Here is a 24,026-nt window from a genome sequence, read left to right as displayed (position 1 = left end):
AATTTAATGAAGAAATATTAAAAAATTGGTCAGAAGGAACCTAACAGCGTCCTGCCGAGGCGGTGGGGTACCTCCTGTAAAAGTTGCTTAAGGCATAAACATATTTAAACTCTTTTACATTTTGCTTCACTCAACAGTTCTTCAATAATAAGCATCTGTCTAACCTAGAAACACCCAATAAGGTGCAGAGATGTATCTGTTTTAACGATACAAAATATAAAAAGTTCTGCAAACAGATTCTTAAAAACAGTTTGGATTCATTGAAGTTTAAGTACTGACTTTAGCAACAGTAACTTCAACACTGCAATTACCTGAAGAAGCAGAGAAAACACCTGAGAACTTGTGTAATGTGGATTTCTAATGCAATCACAGCACTAAGATTTGTTCTGCTGAGCAGCACCTCTGTGATGATGAGTGTTTTACCTGGGCTGGTACCTCACACTCGCTTCATCATTCTTTCATGCTTAAAATAACTACGTTTTCTCACGAAGGAGTTTAAACTTTTCTGTCTAATGTACTTAATTATAGTACTGCCATGCAGTCCTAGTGACTGCAGCATAGTCTTTAAATGGAGGATTCCTATGAAGTAATTGCACTCAGAGCACATATGGGTTTTTTTCTCTTTGGCAATCTCCTTTTTAAGAGTCCTAGAATTACCCGAAATAACACGTAACCTATTACAACGCATTAGTTGACGTCTCTATCTGACGAAATCCACAGCTAGACTCTGCAGCATCTTGATGTCTGCATTATTCCCCACCCAGCGGCTTTCCCTGTCTAAGACATCACAGCCCACAAACTAAAAGGTCTTCAGAAACCAAAGTGTTTTTTTAAGTTCAGATTTTTTCCATCTTTTATGATATTCTGAGTTATTATGTAATTAGATGAAATCAGAATTGTTGTTTAATATCTTTAGTGTGAATCAATATGGTTGAAGGTAAATGAAAATGAAAGTGTAGGGATGTTGAGGAGGAACAGTGTATTCTCATTATCAGTTCGTATGAAATCGTACGAAAAGTTATGCACAGTAATTTCGTACATTTTTGACGTTTTTTTCGTCACATTTTGTCGTATTTTTACATCTTGCCTCGAGACAAGATATCCTTGAGCATGCAAATCTTACGCCCCATTAAATAACATAGAATTTAACATACAATTAACCCTGACCCTAAGATACAAAACAGCAAGCAACCTAGTTAGAGACCTGAAGAAGTGATTATTGCTCCGTTTTTCCCAGTTTTACGTCCGTCCGCGGATCTGCTTTTTTCGTCTGCCTGGCTGCGCATGCGCACTGATCTGTTTTTGCGAGGAAAAATGTCAAAAATGTACGAAATAGTGTGCTTAATTTTTCGTACGATTTCATACGAACTGATACTGAGAAACGTACGAAATACTGTGCATAACTTCTTGTACGATTTCATACGAACTGATAATGAGAATATGTTGCAGTTGCGAGGAAAGTCTCCATTGCTCTATGAAGAAAGTTAAGAGTTGTCTATGTTTTTTCTATAGGAAAAACCCAAACCAGGTGGACCCCAGGACCGTCCGTGTGCTAATGGAAGTAGCCGAGCTGCACAGGAAGCACCTGGGAGGTCAGCTCCTGTTCTCTCCTGACGGTCTGCTGCACATCATTCTGGGAGATGGTATGATCACTCTGGACGACATGGAGGAAATGGATGGACTCAGGTTAGATCACCTCCCCAAAGAATCCTAATGCGTAGGTTCAGACCATGTTTGGTGACAGAGTGTTGTGTGTGTTTGAATGCAGCGATTTCACCGGCTCCGTCCTCAGGGTAGATGTGGACACAGACATTTGTACGTCCCCCTACTCCATACCACCCAACAATCCGTACTTTAACAGCACCAACCAGCCACCGGAGATCTTTGCACATGGATTACATGACCCAGGCAGGTAAGTGAGGCATCTGCATCCATACCCCCGGACCTTTAACTTTCACAGACATTTTTTTAAATGGTAGAAAACACACTACAGCATGATTTAAAGGGGAATAAAAAAGATGGATTAATTTTTTTTGTTTGTTTTGGTTTAACTCTATAAAGAGTTTTAACTGCATTAATAAGCACTGGCCTGCATAGGCTTTTTTTTCCATTAATTCTGTAGGTCCAAATATGTTTCCATGTTCTCAGAATCTCTTTAATCAGACCAATCCCTCCTTTTTGGCAACAGTGCCTGCAGATATGTTTGTGTGTCAGTTTTTCAGAAGTGATAAAAAAGAAAAAAACTGTGGCAGCAGTTCAGCTTTAGATTTGGAAAATCTCTTTGCACATTGCAAATGTTTACATCTGCACTTCCTCCACCCATGAATTTGCTCAGTTTAGTTATTAGAATATGAACTGCATGTTAATAAAAGCGAACACGCAAAAAAGGTTTGCTGACGTTCTCTGCTGAGTTTCAAAAACAGATCATTTTGAACCTTTTATAGTGATCTGGTCTGTGTGAACAAACACGATTGCACCTGTTTAAAGACATGCAGGCTTTCAGAAGATCAGGCCCTAAAGTTTAGCAGCTAATTTATCAGTTAACAGAGACATTTGTGGGGAAACATTTAATCTTCATAAACATAAAATTAAATGAATTGATAAAAAACAGCCAGACCTATTATTTCCTTGGCTTGGTCTAGCAGAAAGCTATCTTGCAGCAGAAACAAGACTGAATATGTTTAACTTCTTTGTTGTGTTCTGTGTTCTGAAGGTGTGCAGTGGATCGCCTACAGACAGACAATGGCAGCCTTGTTATTCTCTGCACAGATGCCAGCGGTAAAAACACATCAGCAGGAAGAATATTAGAAGTTACAAAGGGAAAGGATTATGGTGAGTCATAATATTTACTTTTTGATGTTCAGGAATATCTCATTGTTTTAAAAAGTTAGTTCTGTCCACAGCAGTAACCAAGCACAACCTTTGCATGAGTTGGATTGACGCTGTTTCCCTTTGACTTAATCTTTTTAAATAAACTTTGATATTTATTCCATGAAAACCGACATCTGTTGTTTTAGATGGCTTTCATTTCACAGCAGCTCATTGTTTCAGAAGCAAATTTAGAAATCATACGATGAAGAATAAATGTAAAACAGCATGACTGGAAGCAGATTACTTTTTGTCTTAGTCCAAGGAATGTGGAAGTTGGTCCCAGAGAAAGATTTCAAAGCTCTGAACAGTAATGGCTGTAAAGATGATGCCTAAGTGCTGCAAAGAACAGCTGGGACGGATCTAGTTCTTCTTAAGCTGTGACAAAAATAAGACTCATTAAAGCGTGAGTCATGTTGTTTGATATTTTAGACACTTTTACCTCCAGCTTTACCACAAAAATGGACAAAAACTTCAAAATAGATTTAAACTAATTAGATTTGCAAATGTGAGTGAAGTTAACATAGTTTAGCTCAAAAAAGTTCAAAATGTAACATTAATCATCATAATTTTATAGAACATGATTCCTGCTATTAGAACTTATCCATGATTGTATTAAACTATTTAATGGATAATTTTACTTAACCAATTTTTTACTTGCCTTAAAGGGGAACGCCGTTTTTTTTTTTTTTTACATTGGCCCCTTGAATTAACGTTATTACATCATGTTCTACTCCCCCATATGAGTTTTGTGTCATTTGGAGCCGTTCTGAAGATATTCCTATGGGCAACTAGTTGAAGGCACAAACTAAACTGTTCATAATTTATCATTTATGGTAGGCCAGCATTCATAACATGTAGGCGAATCACTGCCCCCAGACATCCGCGGTTATATTGGATGACGTCATACACGCGCGCACTGGAGTCAAAACAGGCAGTCGTAGAGCGTAGCCACATGCGGCTACGCTCTACTCTTTCTATTCATTCTAGCTAATCTGAATCGTCTGATTCCATTTGGAGAGCGAGATCATCTCTGGTAGTAGCACTAGACATCTTCCAGGCATGTGAGGAAAACTAGCAGCAGTTCAGCGGACAGGATGAATGAACGGTAGCAGGCGCACGTGGATGATGTCATACATGCGCCGCTTCGTTTTTAAAAGATAAAAATATAACTGCGGATGTTTAGCGGACACTGATTCACCTACGTTATGAATGCTGGCGTACCATAGAGAATACATTATGAACAGTTCAGTTTGTGCCTTCAAGTGGTTTGCCCATAGGAAGACATTACTTAGATATTACCTAACAGAATATCTTCAGAACGGCTCTAAATGACACAAGACTTATGGGTGAGTAGAACATGAATGTAAAAAAACCGGCGTTCCCCTTTAAGATGCTTTGCTAACATTACTCATCAAAACCAGGAAGACAATAGTAAAGCCACTAGAGGCGGGGAATGGAAAGCAGCCAATCACAGCCATTTCCCGTTCTCTGGTTGGTCTAATCCTCAAAGTGCAAGAGGTTGATATGTTCAGCTGTTTTGGGTTGACTTTTGCTGGGCTGAACGGGGCGGGGCCAAAGAGGTTGTGGTCAAATGAGTGGGGGCCAGAAGCAGCATATCAATTCAATTCAATTCAGTTTATTCATATAGCGCCAATTCACAACACATGTCATCTCAAGGCACTTTACAGTTCACCAGATCATACAGCGAAATTGATTCAAAGTTTTCTATCTAAGGAAAACCAGTTGATTGCATCGACTCATTGACTCAAAGGCAATCCCTCACACTAAGCATGCTTGTAGAGACAGTGGAGAGGAAAAACTCCCTATTAAAAGGGAAGAAACCTTATCAGAGCATTATTCCTTTGTCATCCTAGTTTTACGTGCTTTTGTTAAGCCATGCAGGTCTCTAAAATGATCGATTTAGTCTCAAAATGTTTTCCAAAACCATCTCAGATGTAGTTTGTTACTCTAGTGTAACTCAATGAAATAAGAGGCTGCCATGCTTATAGGTTGAAAGCTAACTGTACTCGGCTACTTGGTCCTTTTATCGTGGGCAGTGAAGTGGAGACTATGTTCCAGACTACAAATAAAACAGATTTTATAAAGACCTATCAGAAAGGGAAAAGTGTGTGAAAAGCGTGATGCCATGCAAGAGCAGTTTTTGCAGGTTTTCAGTCCATCAGTGGGGTTAAAATTAAACCTGCATCTCCTTGTTCTTCACAGAAAACGAGCCTTCAGTCTATGACCTGCAGTCCAGTGGAGGGGCTCCACCTGTGGGGGGCTTCATCTACAGGGGCTGTCAGTCGAGAAGACTCTATGGCAGCTATGTGTTTGGAGACAGAAATGGGTAAGGATTAAAAAAGACAGACATTTACCCAAAGTCCTAATTTCAGATGTGCTTCATAAGGAGAATGATCCAGGTTTCTATAAGTAGAGTTTAATTCTGAGAGCTTTTTTTTACAGAAATCACTCCAGATTCCTTTTCCAACAGGAAACGGGCTGAAAAAACATCTGTTCTGCAAGAAAAGGGTTTCAAAAACCATCAAAGTTCATAAGGAAATATAAGATTATCAGAAGGAAAATGGACCAGATAGAATAGGGAGCCATGAAGGAGCTGTCCCTTTAATTGACAGATGCTGTAACCCGGTTACACCCATATAGGCAAAACAAGTTTTCTGTTACTATCACCACAGCAGAGTTGCCCAATGAGTGTAAATTGAGACTAGCATCCTGTCCTGTGCTGTTCACACTTTTCCTCGGTTTGTAATTCATCCCACTTTGCTGATGTCAAGCTCTGATGCTCGAGTAAGCAAAGGAAGTAAATATTGTGCTGGTGCGCTATCAGGAGTTGGCACAGCGTTTAAAACAATGTGTGGTCGCTGAATCCTGGGTCTCATTACAATCTGGGAGCGAATCGCTGCGGCTGAAGAAAAGCCCCGGCACAATGTTTGTTTTGAAACTAAAGCTGAGGTCTTAAATAACATCAGTGGTGACTTTGGTTGGAAAAGGAGATTGATCCTTGAACTGTAGTATAAGAAGTAGGAGCTCAGCCTGATAGTAATTCAAACTCTGCCACTTGTAGCCTGATTGTGCGGCCGATAAAGACGCTTTTGAACACTCTGTGTGTTTTGTTTGCCTCAGGAACCTGCGGATCCTTCAGAGGTCTCCGTTTGCCACATCCCCAGATGGTGAGCAGTGGCAGGAGAAGGCTCTGTGTTTGGGCTCGGTCTCCTGCGGCTCTGCCCTCGTTGGGCACGTCCTGGGTTTTGGAGAGGATGAACTCGGTCAGTATCCCATCTTCCTCTCTGATGAATGACGAAGTCACTCAGTCAACCTCTATTCTGTTCTTAGATCATCCATGATGTATTTTTTTTAATCAAATTTAGGGTTTAAATCATGAATCGTCATGAAAACATTATTGGGGTTTATTATTTTACTTTTATTATTTTATGTATTTCAAATTTTCTTTGTAATTCAGTTGTTCACATGCTTCCATTATAACATTTTCCCAGCTAGAGATGCCATTCAATACATAATGATCTCACAGAGGTGAAATATCCTCCAGGTCAAACTAGGAACACTGGTTTATTTTAAACTGAATAAGTGAATTAGTACCTGAATAACTGAGAGTCAGAAGTGTAATTCTTAAAGCAACACTGGAGCCTTTAGCCAGGCGCTAGATTTGGCTTGCAGGTTTAACGCCCCTGAAGGCCACTGCCAGCACTGCACTGTGGCTAAATTAACTAGCTTCCCTCTCTGGTTTGGAATCCGACCCACTTATAGCAGCACTGGTTAACCTTTGACCCCAGTATCAGCCTAATATGAGACATTAAATGATTAGTCGGCACCATATTCATCTCCTGCTGCTTATCGATGCTCCTCCTTTGGGCTGCTCTTCTCATAAACTCTCCTCTGTAACCTCAGAGCGTTGATCCGTCTCTCAATGGGTCGTGTGACCAAGAGCACTGATGTTAGCTCTGAGCCTTAGCTGATCAGACTTATTTCTGGTTCCCTGATGGATGATTTCATCTAGAAGATGAATTTTTCCTTTAGTTAACGAGAAACTTGATGACATCTCAATCTGCTGGTCTGAATTTAATCCTCTATCAGAACCAGAACACACAGGGAGGCTGGTTCATTTAGAGACACGTCAATGTTGGGCACGGTGAAATGCCTACAAAATCTAACCTCAGTTTTTTTTCTCCCTTTCATAACAACATTTTTTTTTGTTTTATAATGAAAAATGACAGTCATTAATCTCAACAACTAGCTCTTATTTCAATCGTCCCCTCTGGAAAGTTATGGACTGATATCTTTTTTTTTTTTTTTATAGTGTCCTGGCAATGTGGCAATAAGAATAATTGCCTTGATGCCAAAAATGGGCCCAACAGATTTTGCTTTCACAAGTGGAGCAGTACGGCTATCGCCATAGTGTTCCGCTTGATTTATGCATATAAATTGCTTTATTATATGCAGGGAGTTTTACAGTTTATATGGACACTGCAATGTAAGCAGAACAGGAAAGGAAAAACAGGAAAAAGGAGAAAAGATGAAAGAAAGAGGAGATAAAAGGGAGATAATGATAAAACGTCTTCAATCTGCTTCTACAAAGAGATGTAAAAAGAACAACACAACCAACGGATATAGTATAAGAGATAAAAAAAAAAAGTGGCACCTTGATACTATTGTTGGAAGTATAAGTAGTATTATTTAATCTCACATGTATACTGATGTCAGTCTGAGCTATGGAAGCCCAAGGAGTCCATTGGTGGAAAAAAAAAAGAATCTAGATTTTCCAAGAATTTAATCTTTATAAAACAAACTGATTATTCTCCCAGCCCTAGTTCAGTGTCATCACTTGCTTTCAGGGGCGTTAAACCTGGGTCTAGTGCCCCTAGTGGCTAAAAGGTACATAGCATTGATCTAAGTTATTGAGGAGAGTTTTTGTTTAGAGCATCAATTTGCACCAAGTGCTCAATAAGACTAGAAAAACTACCTAATATATCTCAGATCAATGCAATACTGGGGTCAAAGGTCATTCAGTGTTTCTTTAGCATTTTAGGTGTATTAGAAAAAGCCACTTTTACTCCATGATGCCATGCAGCCAGAATGAATGGTCCTCAGTGGTGCAGCAAGCTTGACGGTGGTGGAAGCCTGATGGGGTCAGGAGTGGTGCATGGACGGTAGAGTCACAGTGTGGTTCCGGGTCAGGGCCAGGAAGCAGAATCATGGTAGCTCTTGGTAGGAATGTTTTCAGGTGTAAAACATGTTGTCGGGTGAGAGCAACGTCCAAAAACATGGAAACTAGGCTGAATATTGAATGGCTCCAAAATGACATCCCAGCAATGCTCTGTGTTACTAATTGGCTGGATTGCTAACAGGATAACATGAGCATTAGGGTAAGGCACTTGAGGTAAATGGAGACGAGGAGATGGATAGCATCTCAGCCGCTTCTGCCAGCTGGACTTCCACCAGACACTTCATAAGCGGTAAACTGTCAGCTGTGTTGTTTTGAATCAAAATGTACATATGATGTGAATTGCTCACACAGGCCTCAGAAATGTTGGATGGCTGTTATTGCCAGATCTTGGAGTTATTATTTGATGAGCTTTTTATAGATTCCTGCAGTGGATCGAGCTCTGCCAGCAACGCTAGAATCATAAGTCCCAAAGAAGGGGCCTCACAGACACATGTTTACAATTTATCCCCGTATGGAATTTTCTTGCAGGCTCGTTCCTCATTAAATTATCCGCCTGTTTCCCAGTCATGAGTACCCAATTGTCCCATTAAACTTTTCCTTAAAGTGTCTTGGCAAGAGGAGCGTTGTGGAAGCTTTAGCTGCACTTATGTTGTTCATCTGTCCTCTCCTTTCATCCTGCCTGTCCTGTCCCACGTTATCTCTTTTTATAAATGCAAAGACCTGCATGAATGCTGCATGTAGACATTTTTTAATGTAGACATGCAAAACTAACAGGAAGTTTTTGTTGGCCTGTCTCACTTTTGCAGGGGAAGTCTACATACTAGCTAGCAGTAAAACCATGGCGCAGTCACACAGTGGGAAGCTCTACAAGTTGGTTGACCCGAAAAGGTACGCTCAACAAATTCTCATGTAGTTTGTGTTCAGTGAGGTGTTCTTGTTTGTCCAGAAGGACTCATAAAGTCGTCCAAGGTAAGAATTAGAGGCTGCAGATGCCCGAGCAGCAGCTCTACAGTTAGAGCCACAAACAGCAGCTAAAGGGTCCTGCTCAGGGATGCAGTGGCTGTGTTTGATTTCAACGGCTGTATCCCACCTTGTCTACCCAGTCCACATAGAACATGTCATAGGATACCAAAGGCTACAGAGGATACCCTGGACCTGTCCTCCCACTGGGAGAAAAGAAGGCTGCATTTGTCAGCACCATATAAAAGACTCTTTGAATCCGTCAGCTGGTTAAGGAAAGGTGTAATCGTCCAATGAATCTGTCCTTCAGAGGATGCAGCCGCTGAATTAGAACACAGCCAGGGACTGAGGTGGATGGGGCAGGGTTTAAACAGGATAATCACCGGTTACAGGAAGAATCCCTACCTCCTGATCCGGATCGCTAACACCTGTAGCTAACTCTGTACCTGATTGTGTTCTAACCTGAACAGATTAGATAAATGAACAGTCATTCCAAATCCAGCTGGACCTAAATACAACAGAGTAAGATCTGGAAAACCAAAGGATGATTTAAACCATCTGCAGAATATCTGCAAAGGAAGAATAATCCTAAAAGTAAATAATTTTGGTTTTAACTAGGGATGCACGATATAATCGGCCCCCTATCGGTATCGGCCTGTATCGGCCTTGAAACTGAATATCGGACATCGGCCACCCCACCGATATTTAACCCGATATTTGATCAGCTTCTGAGTTTCTAAAGTCTAAAAAAAATTAAAAAAAATACTACTACTTCTTCCTCAAAAACTTCTTTTTTACAGACTTAAAAACTTCTAAAGACGAGGGAAAATATATTGATATATTGCCATTTAAAAACACCATATCAATCTCTTTTTTACTAATGAAATATTGCTATATGTCATCGAAATTTTGCCATATTTTTATATGTTGATATATTGATGCGGTATCGATCTATTTTACTAACAAAATCTCACAAGAATTTGCAAAATATCATGAGAGTTTGTAACCGAGCGATGACATTTCACGAGATTTTGAAAGTAAAATAGATCGATACCGCGTTTTTAAAAATCAATTTGATATCAGCATATGAAAATATATTTGGGTATATTATTTTTCCAGCTTTAACATCGGTATCGATATCGGTTATCGGCTACATGAGTTTTAAAATATCGGATATCGGCCAAAATCCCTAGTTTTAACTAATCCGTTCATTAATCGACCCACCCATAATCTATCTATCATCCATCATTCATCAATTTATCCATCCATCCAGTAACACCTCTCCTCAAGTCGTTTTTCACACAGACTTTACAGACTTTGTAACCAGATGTATTTTCTAACTGGTTTTCGGACCCATTTTTTCCTCATTGAAGACACAGGCTTATCCCTCATGACTTAGAGTTAATCAGACTATAATCAGCTGTGCTTTAGAGGCATATTCTATTAGGATTACAGCCTCTACCAAAGAGCCTTCCGTAGAATTTATGTCATTTTTTGTGCTATAATACTTTTATTAAAAAGAAAAACAAATGTCACTCATCAAACTTAAAAAAAACTGGATTCTCCTAAGAAAAAACATAAACAAATTGTTGCTCGAGAAACTCCTTTATCCACCATTGGGAGAAACTATGGGATATTATAAAGCTGTTGTTGTAAGGGAGGAACTGAAAGTGGCTTAACTGGGGTTGTAGGTAAAATTTGGACAATTATAAACAAAATGTAAAGTTCACCTGTAGCTAAACGTTGACACCTTCTCTTCCTTATTTTTCTTGCACATTTTGGATAAAGATTTATGCAAGAACACTACTGCTTACTGCTCATGTCTAGGCTTCAGCACGCAGTTGGATTTACTGAGAGAAATTGGTTATCTGTTTGCAAACTAGAACTCAAGAAGTTTGATGAAAGTTAGTTTGTAATGAAAGTAACCTTCCCATAATCCATTCCACATGCATTCCAGTATTAGAAATCATTTTTAAATAAGGACTCAATTAAACACACCTCTTAAAAGGAGGAAGAATAACCTACTCAGTACAGAAGGAAAAAGTTATCCTCCCAAGAAAGAGAACTATTCAGATAGACTTTGTTTCTAGAACCAGTTTCATTTCATGCTCCTAACCAAATCTCACACTGTTTCCACCTCTGTTATCATCTGCATTTCTGCTCATGATGGATGAGAAAGCTCTCGTTGGCCTGAGACTAACCACTAAGTCAATGAGCCAAATGAACAAAGAACATCCAGAACCTGCTGTACTGCTTAAGGTTTGTCATATTTGCTGAAATGTGGCAGATCGACTATGAAAAGCAGACTCTCAGGGGGAGGATCTGTTTGCGGCGGATTCATAATAGAAACATATTTGCAGCTGATTACTCCTGAGTGACGACAGTGCCACCCAGGCATACGCACAATTAATGAAACCACAGCTGTTTCGAAGGGGGCCCTAGCGGCTTGCTCCGTATTTATGTTCTCTGGAGCGGCTGCTGAGCGCGATCCTCCCACAGAACAGTTATTTCCACCGTCAACTGGACGTATTTAGTCTGAGTGGACCCTGTGGTGCTAGAGACCTGACTCCTAATACACACTGGCTTCATTATAAGGATCTGGTTACAAAGAGAATGGAGAGGGGACGACACAGGGAGTGGATGAAGTAGCTAACGGGTCTGACCTCAGCATGTTATCAAGTCTGGTGGTCCTCCCATCTTTTCTCTTCCACAGGGACATCTGGACCCTAAGGCTTGTCCAGAATGAGCTTTCTTATTGGGTATGGTGGGTTTTGTGGTCCAGTTTAGCATGTAGGGTTGGGTTTTCATCAACTCCATGTTTGGGATCATGGAATAGCGGAGGGAAAATGGTGTAACTCTTAGGGGGAGCGGTAAAGGCTTACAAGAAAACATCAGCCATAAAATCGCTCAGCAGTGTTTGTGTAAACATGTCCTTGCCAGATGACTTCATTTCTAGGTATTTGTTTGTCAGTTGGAGTACCCCTCCAATAATAAATAGGCCACCATGCATTTTGAAACACTGAATGTGTGCGGTATGAGTGATGGCGTACTTGAGAGCAAAAAAAAAAAAGTAGGAGGAGGTTTATTTGTGGCAGGGCAATGGGATGAAACGATTTCAGATTATATATTTATATAACCCCCCCTTAATTATTGCCACATCTTTAGAATGGGCATCTATGCATGTGTTCTGTGCTGCAACAAGTTAATAAAAAAGGCTTTGCATGCAAAACCAGCATCAACCGCAGCAGCAGGCCTCTGGTCCTAAATGCAGGGATGCAAAATATTCTTTGCGGTTTTGGAGGTAGAGGTTGGTCCTGCGACTGGTGGGTTACTGGTTTAAGCCCCTGCTCCATCCGTCTCAGTCATTCAATACAATTTGATTGTTTTTCTACAACTTCAATTCCCAACACATTTATTCTCAGGTCGCTTTATAGATCCAGATCAATCAGATTAAAGGTTCAAAGTTTCTCTTTAAGTAAAACCAGCTTATTTCATCCAATATTGACTTTACAGGATGAGATTGTAGAGACACTAGATACTGAAACTTGAGCAATCCCTCACACAAAGCATGCATGCAGCAACAGTGGAGAGGAAAACTCTCTTTGAAAAGGAAGAAAACTCCAGCAGAACCAGACTCATGCATATCATCATACCAATTTGATGAGCTTTAGCATCGTACCAGCAGCCAAAGGGCCATGATGTTAACCCTGCATTTTCTCAGATAGAAATAATGTTTATTGTTCTAAATGACCTGACAGACCGTCTGAGAAAATGTTGTTTTCTTGTAGTTGTTTTACTGGTTCTGATTGGTGGTTGAGCTTTGCTCTGAGCAACTGGTTGTTGAGCTTAACTGGTGATGCTTGGTGAGTTTTCTCTTTATTCTGATGGTTGATTCCCCATTTTGATTGGACTTTAATCTTTAAATTTTCTTTAGTGATGAGTTAAGTTTTTATTTCCGTTTGCCTTTTGAGAAGTTTCCTCAATGGGACAATAAAATGTAGATCTATTCTGTTCTAGCGGGACGTACTTTTAGGTTTTTGTTCAGTGCAAGCGCTGGCTGCAGAGAACAGGAAAAAGAAAAAAAACATGAGGATGGATATTTTACACATTAGTTGTTTTATCAACTGGATGCTCTGATAATTTGCTTCTGATCCTTCATAAAGGTGTTTAGCCATGGAAGTCAGAGATCTCTGCTTCCCTGTTGGCTGTGTATATGGATATAAACTGTGTGGGTGGTGGGTGCACATCTGTGAGCCTTTGTGAGCGTGCGTTGTGTTTGCTTCCAGCACCCTGCAGGGAAAAAAAGCCTTTTCTCTATTTCCCTGTCCCTCCTAAATCTTCCTGCATCTCTGCTGTGGTCCTCTCCTTCACAAAGCCGCATGCCAGCCTCACTGAATAGCCCCCCATTCTACAATGCACAGTAAATTTCTCGCACAATTAAAACAAGGAACGAACCTACAAAAGGAGCCCCCAAACAATGGAGTCTGATGACAAAACAGCAAAGGAGACCACACTGGCCCGTTTGATTAGGCCATTGTTGAGGTGCACAATGTACACCACTCCACAGCCCTTTTCTCACATTTACCTCATGTCAATCAAACAGGCCTCACAAGCTAACAAGCTAAATATGCTCTGGGATCAGATTAGACAGATTCGGAATAAATTTTAGAAAACATGTTAAAGAAAATGTAACGTTTGCGTGGTAACGTTGAGCTCAGGGGGAGCTTTGCTTCATGCTTCATTTATCTGGACCATATGTTGGTATATTAACTCCCAAACCTTCAATTTATGATCTCATGTTGTAATGTGAAGGCAAGCATCGGCGTTGAGCTGTTTCCGTCTCTTTCTGGGCATCGGTGGAACTGATCTGAGCGCACCGTTGGCTTTTCCCTCCCTCACTATCACCCATGCACCACCCCTTCCAGAGTTGATAAATTCCCACAGTGGCTGTTGACCCAGCTGCCTTTGTCAAGTGGCGCTAGCAGCAGGTGCTGTTTTCACAGCCTCCCTGGCAGCCGTACAGGCTGTTTAGCAGTGCTGCTGACCCCTGCTGCTATTAACAGTGTTCACTACAGACCCCCCAACTCTCCAGGGACTCTTACGCTTTCTCTTTTTGCTTCCCTTTCTGTTTTCTTCCCTTTTTTTGCTCTTTTTTTAACTACATGCAGCCTGCTGCAACAAAAGCCAACAGGCATGGGTGTCTGCAGTTGGGTTCCGATGGGAGCATGGGAATCCACCACCCCACCACCACCACCTTCTATCCTGAAATTAAAAGCCATTACAGCACATGAACAGCCCTGTTATTGTTACCATAATCAGTCAGGGTGTTTATTGGTGGGGGTCCGACAAGCAGGGAGGTAAACAGAAAATATAAAAATAGCTGAAATGGTCTGATTAATCGCTTATTGAAATGATAATCTCCTCATTTAATAATCCAATTAAATCGTTTCCTGGAATAATACTAATATAACTTTAGATGAAAAATTGAAAACACACAATTTGTTGAAAGATTAACCCACCTTTTTATATATATATATATATATATATATATATATATATATATATACATATATATATATAAAATGAATTGTAAATAACAAAAACTTGTTATTTACAATTCATTTAAAACACTTTTTCCAAACACTGTTGTTATTTAGAAATGTTAATTTACCAAAAATATCTGCTCATTAGATCAATTCAGAAAAAGTTCAATAGATTACTTGATAACTAATATTTATTATTATTATTATAAGTTTAATTTGACAATAAAGGCCTTTAATCGTTGAAAATAAAAAACCTCTTTTTCAAGTAAGGCTTGGCCAAAAGCGAGCAAAAAAAAAAAAAAAAAAACACGGTTAAAAATAAAATAGGTTGATGTTATTGAATCAGCCTCGAGAACTTTTATTTAGGAAGTAAAAGTACGCAGAGAGAGAAATTCATTTATTTTAAAAGTTCTTGAGGAAGCAGAACAAACAAACGACTTCTGCCCAATTTAGTCTGAGAGCAAAAGGGACAGAAAGAAGCAGCAACGATAATTAATGACTGTGCCACTAAAATGCATCAAACCTTAAAATAGGTGAAATCTACCTGCAGGGGGCCATCAGTCATCGATCCCCCGAACCAACTGCTCAGACTGAAGTCAGGTAGTAGGAGAACAAAAACTAATAAAGCACTGTAAGAGCCATATGATCAAAATAAGCAATTACTGATGTGGCAGCAGCACATTGGCTTTGACACCTGGGTGGTGGGTGTGTCTAAGGTGTCACTAAGGTATGAATGGGAGTCATACTGGTGCGCTGAATTTTGTATGTATGAGGAAGCGGGTGCACCGGTGCTGGTCGTAATTTCTGTTGATCGTGCTATATGGTTGGCATCATAGTATGGTTTAGCCTGGTCAGTATGTATCAGTCAATGTAAAGTCTGGATTATGACGGTCAAATGGAATTAGGGGTGGGTATTGGCAAAGAAGTCATGATTCGATTCGAATCACGATTCACATGCCACGATGCGATTCTATCACGATGCATCACGATACTTGAAATATTGCGATGCATTGCGATATTTTCACTTGAAATGTGATGGAGCCGCGGGGCGAATTCTCATAGTGTCCTCCATGTTTTATTTCATATCACTCGTCGCAGTATCCCACAGCCGGAAATGCTTGTGACACAAGGCACCGTGCGTCAGCACATCCGCAGCGACCTCTGCTGGACTGGAAGTTGTATTCCACTTGGTTTGGCTGATGTGCGCCAACCATTAATGTATTTTATTTGTTGATTTTTTTTATTTTTAATAATCGATTCTTGCCTTCAAGTATCGATGCAGTAGATCACAAAAATTAGAATCGCGATGCATTGTCATGACGATTATTTTGCACACCCTTAAATGGAATAAATCGATGATTGCAATTACAAGAAGCGGCTTGGAGTGTTTTGAAGCACGTGTCTGACAGTTGATGAAATCACCGCGTTAACCCAGTGCGGCCCTCTACAACACCGCTGGTTATCCGCTAATCTAAGCACAATGTCATTTTTTTATTGAATCTAGATCTTGAAAGTGCTCAGAATATTTTTGTAATAAAAATGCTAATTTCTATTTTTTTTATCGTTTTATAAGGCACAGAGAAGAAGAGTTAAATCTTGGATCAACCGTCAGATGGTCTGCCTGTCGATCGGTGAATAAACAGGTTTTAGACTTAATGTGTTTGCCTACAGAAAGGATGGCATTCTGCTCCGCTAACTGCTTTACCTAAACACTGATGAGCTGCACGAATATCAGCCTAATCCTTTATTATTCCATTTAATAAATCCAACACGTTTATCAGAACTGCAGCAACATAAGATTGTAGTTATGGAAAGGAATCTGGATTTTGATGCAACAGTGTCAGAGTACATGTGGGGAACAAAGTATGAAGAAATCAAACATTGTTTTTCATATCATTAGTTTTATAGATGTGAACAAGGCCACACAACACGATTGGCCGTGTGTCTGTCAGGTGAACGATATCAGTCACAGGTGGAGTTTATAACCATGAAGAAACGTTGGCCTTAAAAGAGCAGATTTTCAGCACTGCTCCTGAACTGCATCCAGTTTTGGCTCCTGTTGCTCAATGACCATTTGCTCTTTGGCCATGATTGACGAGGATTTTTCTCTAATGGCCCAAACATCACACACACTGACCTCACCGCTCATGCCTGCTGTTTCTCGTAGCAGAATCAGTCGACCAGAGTCCGGTAACTGTGTGCTGGATTGTCCAGCGTTTTGTCCCTCAGCACAACAGAAATGTTAACACAGCAATATTTCTTTCTGTCTCGCCCACAAACAGACACACTGATGTGTGTGTGTGTGTGTGCGAGCGAGCCAGGGTTCAGCAGGCACCAACAGACACTTCACATTTGAACTTGATTACACACTCTATTATTTCCAGATCTATGGAGCGTGATGTGAAGAGATTTGGTTTCAGCCCATTTGCTGATGTGCGTGTCTGGATGTTTGTCTTAATATGGAACGATCGCAACATCGCCATTTGCTTCTCAAACTTGACACATATGGTGTGGAGATGTTTGTGTTTGTGTCTGTGCGAATTTTCCAACTTATGTTTATATTTGAGAGGGGCCTTGTCTTTGCCATGTGATTTGTTTTGCTCCTCAGATTGGAGAGATGTTAGAGGGGAGACCACATAAAGACACAGTGTGAACGAAGATCCCTGCAGCGGCCTTCAAAGTAGCCGGGTTCTGTCCAGCTTAGAGCCACAGACCTTAATGTGTCTGGTTTGGGATTTTATGCTAAGAACTAACTCATAGAGGTGATATGAATTTGAATATTGGTTTCCAATTGATTATTTTACACATTCATATCTTTGCTCACATCCATTTCTGTGATGTTTATTAGCAAACAAACATCATTAACCCCGGCAGACAGGGAAGGTCAGGGTTATTACATCTGTTGAGGCTCTCTTCAATCGGTTCTGTGTAGGAATGGCGTTGAGCGTTGCTCTCAGAGAAATGTTAGAACTTACCTCCATACTAGTAGTTGTTTCTAGCGTGCTAACTGCCGGCATTTCTTCTTCTAGTGTTCCAAACGTTTAGTTTAATGCCCTCCACTTTTCTATCATCCTCTCCTTCTGATCTCAGCAGAGAAGTTCTGCTGCCCTTCCATGCAGCGCAGCTTCATGGTCCTAGTTAGGGGAGAACTGAAGGACTTCACCCAGAGATTAGGTTTGCTAAAAGAACCACAGAAAGTTAATTCTGGATCCTTGGATCCATTAAACAGGGTAAGGCAGGGCTCCCACCGAAGGCTACGACCAAGCTCCGCAGCTGTGGTTCTAGCTGTAAAGATGGCGCTCAAGAATCAAAATGTTCACATGGGATCTCACTGTTCTCTAATCTGGCAGCAGCCAGATTGATACGTCTAGAACTAAGTGGAGTTCGACCAAAATCCTGGACGATTTTGAAATTCCTTCCGGACATTTTTTATAGGTATGAAAAGTAGGACATGTCCGGGAAAAAAAAGGAAGTCTGGTCACCATACCGTATCAACAATTTAATGTTTCAGTAAGTGAGTGCTTGATGCTATGATGTGTCTTTGCTCAGCAATTGTGAACCAACCAATCAGCGCACAGCTCATCTAAATATTCATGAGCATAGCATAAAAGGAAGAAAACCTGTCGTTTCATTCTAGGGCTTATAACCAGGCTGCATTAGGGCTCATAGAACAGAAAATATGCCATTTTCAGCCCAACCAATGTTACACACCCTATTCAGAGACCTTAATGAACAGCACCAAATACCCTATATAATCATTCTATGACTCCTTTAAACAAGAAATTGTCGCTATTTATGCTAAAGCCGAGTCCACACGTGAGTCCTCCAGTGTATCTGTTTTTTCGTAATGCCCCGGCAAGGCCATTCTGACTGTCTTCATTCCTACAAGTCCTGCCCCAAAAAACACTGCTGGCATGTCATTGGTCTGACCCGCTGGTTGTTATGAGATGGACATATTAGCGTGAGTCTTTCTAGATGGATTTGTTTTGAGACCGAATACTTAGTTAACTCTTCCCGGGGTTATTCAATCAAAGCTTTGCCTTCTTCCAGTCCGATGAGCATAGGTTGATTTTATTCTTAAATTCGGCAGTCTTTATTCCATCGACTTTTCCTTTTTGCTCTGTGAGATTCAGTCAGCGGCGTCTGACCGCACTAACCTGACTCCGCCAGATGGATTTACTCCGCATATCCATCTGGAAACCTTCCGTTGAAGTAATTTTGGGAAGGGGCAAAAATACTGGTTAGCTGATTGGCCTATGTTGGTGATAGACGGGCCAAATAAACCAATCAGATCAAAGAAGCATATGACGTACTAACAGAGCAACGACGAAAACACAACCACAAGCCAGGCTACTCTTGCCGAAACCAGTCGGGAGAAGAGCAAAAACATCTTTTCCTCTGAGAAAAGCCTCCAGAGCAGTGTTTTGCTCTTCTTTCAGTGAAGAAATACTGTAATTCCGATAGAACTTGCTCGATAGCCACGCTAACGCTAGTTTCATCGGCTGAAGCCGCCATGTTCTTTAGACTGAACTGTCGCGCTTCTCGTTGCGTCACACCTCAACCCGCCTCAAAGCCAACGCTGATTGGACGTTCGTTTGGTGAACGGCTCCAAATTTTCTTTAACGGAGAGTCTCCAGACTGATCTGCGAGTAAAACCTTGAAAACTTACGAGATCAGGATGGTCTCACGAGGCTATGACCGCACATGCTTCTTCCGAAATTACTTTGTTGATTCTCACCACCTCAGTGACTGTACCCACACTGCATTGAGGCAGATGTGAGTGTTCACATTGATTTGGATGGTTTGGGTTCCTCGCAGCACCTCCACCACAGCAGCACCATTCGTTGTGAGCCCGGTTTTAATACTACGTACTCTGCTTTCGCTATAGAATGTCTTCGCTCTGACATTACCGGTTTTTAAATCCCAGAGAATCTTCAAATGAACAGCAGTGCCCTCTAGTGTACGGAAATTCCTGCTAAGCAAAATTTTCAGTTAAACTGCTGGAACAACAGACTTTGTCTAATAAAACATTAATTATTTGAAAGAATGTTATTTGTTTTCATCCCTAACTATGATAAAGAAAACAAATTATCGCAACTTTTGAAAACATTTTTTTGTTTACCAGTTTTGCTTTACTTTCTGTTGCTCTTGAGTATTTAAATAGTCAGACTGAAACCTGAAGAGAAATGAGGATTGTTTTAGGTCTGCTTAGTTCTCCCTTCTTTGCCCACGTGCTGCATGTTCCAGTTGTTATCCTGGACCCTTACACTGATTTCTAAGCTCTTAACCTTTAGGAAGTTTATAGCTGTTCCTTCTGAGGCTTGTAAAAAAAACTAGAGCAGCTCGACTCTCTTAAAGGCAGAATCTCATAAAATGTGATTATAAAAAAGAAAATAAATCCTTACTTCCCTATTTTTTGGTCTTTTAGCTTCATCACGCAGCACTGAAATGTGGCTGAAGGTTCCTTCCTTCCAACATGGTTTTCATGTTCTAGACCAACACAAAGTAGTTCAACAGCTGCGGTAAAAGGAGAACAATGTATGAATATCAGATTTAGTTCCTCTGAATCTAATCTTTGATAAGAAGCAAGTCTTCATCAATTTTTCTTATTAAATGTCTCAACCTGGAACGCTTATCTCTATCATTCACTTTCAGTGCTTTCCAAACATCTCCTTTAAAGGCATATTTATATAATGTATAAATGCTATTGTACATAACTGTAAAAACCCTTATTATACTGTAGTAATATCCACCTGTATATTATATTCGGTACATATCCAGCTGTAAATTTAGTTCATAACACTAGTGATTTATATATTTTATTCATTATTTATAATGGTATTCATCTCTATACTCATTCAGCAGAAACCCATGTCCTGTATTTATGGAACCATTATTTATCCTGCACATGCTGCTATTGCAGTTCTGGTTAGACCTAAACTGCATTTCGTTGCCTTGTTCATGTATCTGTGTAATGACAATAAAGTTTAATCTAATCTAATCTAATATTTATAAGACAATAATAAGTTTTTTTATTACCTCCAAAGCAAAGCCACCTCACCCCATCTGACTAAACAGAGTCCAGACCCCTAGAGGCCAGAAACAGCTTTTCACGTCGTAGAGGTTAGCTAAAAATACAGAGTTTGCTGCCTTGCAGATTAGCTGCTAAAGGAGCCATTTGTCTGAACTTTGAGCCTCTGCCTCCATCACCCCTCCCTGATCAGAGGAAGTGGCCGTTTGTTTGCAGTGCAGGCGCAGTGCAGTTAAGGTAGATGCTTTCTGGAGGAGGTGATCTACCGGAGATGGTCTAGTTTTTTACAGATGAGGGAGAGACTGCTGCTTAAACAGCAGAACTGATGAGGAACAATCACAGATGTAGGAATCAAGCAAAGTAGCCTTTTGAACCTGATTTAGATTAATTAAAGCACTGGAAGTGTTAGACACTTACAAGCTTGATTTCTGCACTTTAATCCAAACTCTGTCTACATGTTTAATGTCATCAACGAACAGCACCAAATTCTTCTAGGCAAAATTTTTCTCAAGCACATTCCAGCGGTAAGACAATTCAAAAGGCTGAGCATGCGAAACAACGAATAGTGATAGAGCTAACATAATTTAAGACAATAGGCAGTTATATATATATATATATATATATATATATAAAAAGATGAATTGATTATTTTTTGGAAGCGTAACTGGTAATGTTTAGATGGCTGAGTTAAAGGCTGCAAGTCTGGGTTTGAAGCATTGTTGGCTTTCTTTAATATTTGTTCTGGGAGTTTTTTTCCAAATCAATGGAGCAGAAGAGCTAAAAGCTGCTGTTTGGTTCTGATTCTGTAGAGCAGATCACAGCCATGTTTGCTGCGTCCTTAAACCGGGGGTCTGCAACCAGCAGCCCTTCAAGTGTCTCTATAGAAACACTAGCAATCCATCTGAGATGTTTCTGTTTTTGTAGTCATGGAGACGTTGGATAATTAGCACCATTTTCTCAGACTCTGTGGTTCTGCTATTTCCTTCCTTCATACTGAGTTTCCTCTCATTCTTCTCGATGTCTGCTGCAGACCTCACAACCCCAAGGAGTGTCGGCGTCAGGTGGAGCCGCCAGAGCTGTTAATGACAGCTTGTTCCAGAAACTGCAAGAACGGACATTGTACTCCAACTGGCAGGTGCTGCTGCAGCCCTGGGTGGGAGGGGCCCTTCTGCCGGATAGGTGAGTACCACTGCGAGAGGAAGTCCTGCTCTGCTCTGTTCATGAACAGCTCTAAACATTTTCTCTGCTCCTCTTTAGCTAAATGTGAACCAGCCTGTCGCAACGGGGGGGTCTGTATAGAGCCAAACCAGTGCCTGTGTAAAAGCGGCTACTCCGGCGCTCAGTGTGAGAAGAGTGAGCGGGGGATGCCCAACGACCAGGAGAAAGACGGCATACTGGACCACATCATCGACGTGACCTCATACCTCTTGGACCTTACCAGCTACATCGTATAGGGGTGAGCAGAGGGGGGCCGCTCCCCGCCGCCACCCGCACCTTGACACAGATCTACCTTTCACTGCCAGCAGACTCACACCAAGGTGTCACCAAGGTGGCTTTTTCAAACACAAACCCAGATCCACCCAGCGGACTGTGGGGTCCACTCCAGCTTCCAGAACTCTCCCCTGTCTCACTATAAGCTATACGCTCTGAGCACCGGGCCTGGCATCCAAGCCCCTTAACCTTGAAATGGGCCTGCAGGCTTTTCTTCACCCGCCTCCACAGCTTCAAGGACTGAACCAAAACAAGACTCTGGGTCTGTTTTCAAGCCGTTTCAGGACTCTGGTAGGGATTAAAGATCGGCTCAAGAACCAGATGCTTCTTCAGAAGAGGAAGGAAAAAAAATCATCCACAAACAGACACTGAAGGAACAGGAGTCGTTGGCCGCATCGACCCTGCCGTGCGTCTGATTGAAGATCGTCGATCATCCACGATGTTCTATTTAGTTAGTGGACACATCGTCATGACAACTAAAGCAGAACAGCCAAACACACAAAGAAGCGAACCAAGGGGAAGGTTGAGGATGGAGAACGGCTCTCTGGCTTCACTGCCTGACCTTCATGTTTCTACATGAATTTAAAGCTGTACCGAAGTCAGAGGCTGACTTCACTGAATCACAGGCTGACTTCACTGTCACACACTGAAACTGAAACCCAAAACCTAAACTACAAAGGGAAGAAGCGAAGCAGCAATGTATATTTCCAGTAGAGCGTACTACTTAGCATTACTATCACTCTCATAGAGGAGGGTTTATTTTTTATGTGGGAGAAAGAATACAGTGTCCTAGAAGGCAGTTCTACTCCAAACTCGTCAGGTCATGTTCTACACATATATTGCAGCTTTCAAAGAGACACGTATGGATTTTCTTTTGTTTTATTTGGGGGGAGCGGGGGTCAGTGTAACCGTAATGCATGTCTGTGCCTGCATAAAGAAGCTCACAACAGTTGGGGGGACCATCTATTTCCACCGATATATGATTATATCACCACTGTCAAAAATCCGTCTGTGTTGTGAGACGATCAGAGATGGCGTGGGGTTTCCGAGCCGCACGCTCAGGGGCAGATCTTATCCATAAAGAGCAGATTTCAGATTAAGCTGAGGGAAAATAATCCCCATGATTGAAACCTCTAACGAGCTGCATGTGAGTCAAACACGGCTGGGAATGTCGGGAGAGATGTTGGCCTTTCAGCTCTCAGCCGCTCGTCATATGCATTCACTCATTGTTTTATTTCAGAAGTCATAAAGAAGACTCCGCTTCTGTTCCACATGTTTGGATGCTGAAAGTTTTCTTCGTGTTTTTTAAAAAGCAACCCAATAAATTCCTCCTGTTCGTCCATCTCCTGCGTTGCTCAGCTCCACTTTGGGTTTAATATATCAGGACTGAATATTCATGCTGTAAAATGATTAAAAAAAGAAATTATAACTCTTTTAGCACTTAATGTGAAAGTTGCATTGTAGCTGCTGAGATGGCGGGGTGTGAATAGAATAACCGTTTTCATTATTTAAGTAGTTACACAAATAAAATAATTATTTAAGTTCTCTATTTTGTTTTTACTATTGTACTGTATGTGACATTTTTATGCCTGTATTGTAAATAAAACTAGGGATAACTCTGTTTCTCCTCAGAAATATCAATATGTCTATTAAAATTTATAGCATGTCTTCAGGACTGGCTTCCTTTGTTCTGGCTCAGAATTTTTCACAATAAAAAAAAAGTACTTTGTCTCAAAAGCAAAGGAAAATGGATTTAAATTGAGAATAAAATTAAAATATAGTTTTTTAATGTGGTAATTGATGGGAACAAAAACATAATGTTTCCTATAATTTAGTAGGGGAAGCAGGCAAAAAGAAAACACAGCTTTTTCTTTTCTCTTCCTTTTGCCACCGCTAAGCTTCCTTTTTTACCATTTTTAGTTTTTAACAA

The 24,026-nt window shown here is 40.7% G+C and overlaps 1 protein-coding gene across 1 annotated transcript in view; it reads left to right on the top strand.

Annotated features, from left to right (window-relative positions):
• The window catches only part of hhip (hedgehog interacting protein), a 46,409-nt gene extending 22,640 nt beyond the window's left edge, over positions 1–23,769 (top strand). Inside the window, exons 6-13 of the mRNA XM_015390428.1 lie at positions 1,513–1,686; positions 1,769–1,912; positions 2,714–2,832; positions 5,095–5,218; positions 6,013–6,155; positions 8,878–8,959; positions 21,636–21,784; positions 21,863–23,769. Of these exons, the coding sequence (XP_015245914.1) occupies positions 1,513–1,686; positions 1,769–1,912; positions 2,714–2,832; positions 5,095–5,218; positions 6,013–6,155; positions 8,878–8,959; positions 21,636–21,784; positions 21,863–22,059 (1,132 nt within the window). The 3' untranslated portion in view covers positions 22,060–23,769. The remainder of the gene's footprint in view (positions 1–1,512; positions 1,687–1,768; positions 1,913–2,713; positions 2,833–5,094; positions 5,219–6,012; positions 6,156–8,877; positions 8,960–21,635; positions 21,785–21,862) is intronic.
• Positions 23,770–24,026: the final 257 nt, after the last annotated feature.

The sequence above is a fragment of the Cyprinodon variegatus genome, unplaced genomic scaffold (assembly GCF_000732505.1).
Source record: "Cyprinodon variegatus isolate N-32 unplaced genomic scaffold, C_variegatus-1.0 Scaffold498, whole genome shotgun sequence".
Classification (NCBI taxonomy): domain Eukaryota; kingdom Metazoa; phylum Chordata; class Actinopteri; order Cyprinodontiformes; family Cyprinodontidae; genus Cyprinodon; species Cyprinodon variegatus.
The sequence above is the reverse complement of the archived record's forward strand: the minus strand, read 5'-3'. Positions and strand labels throughout refer to the sequence as shown.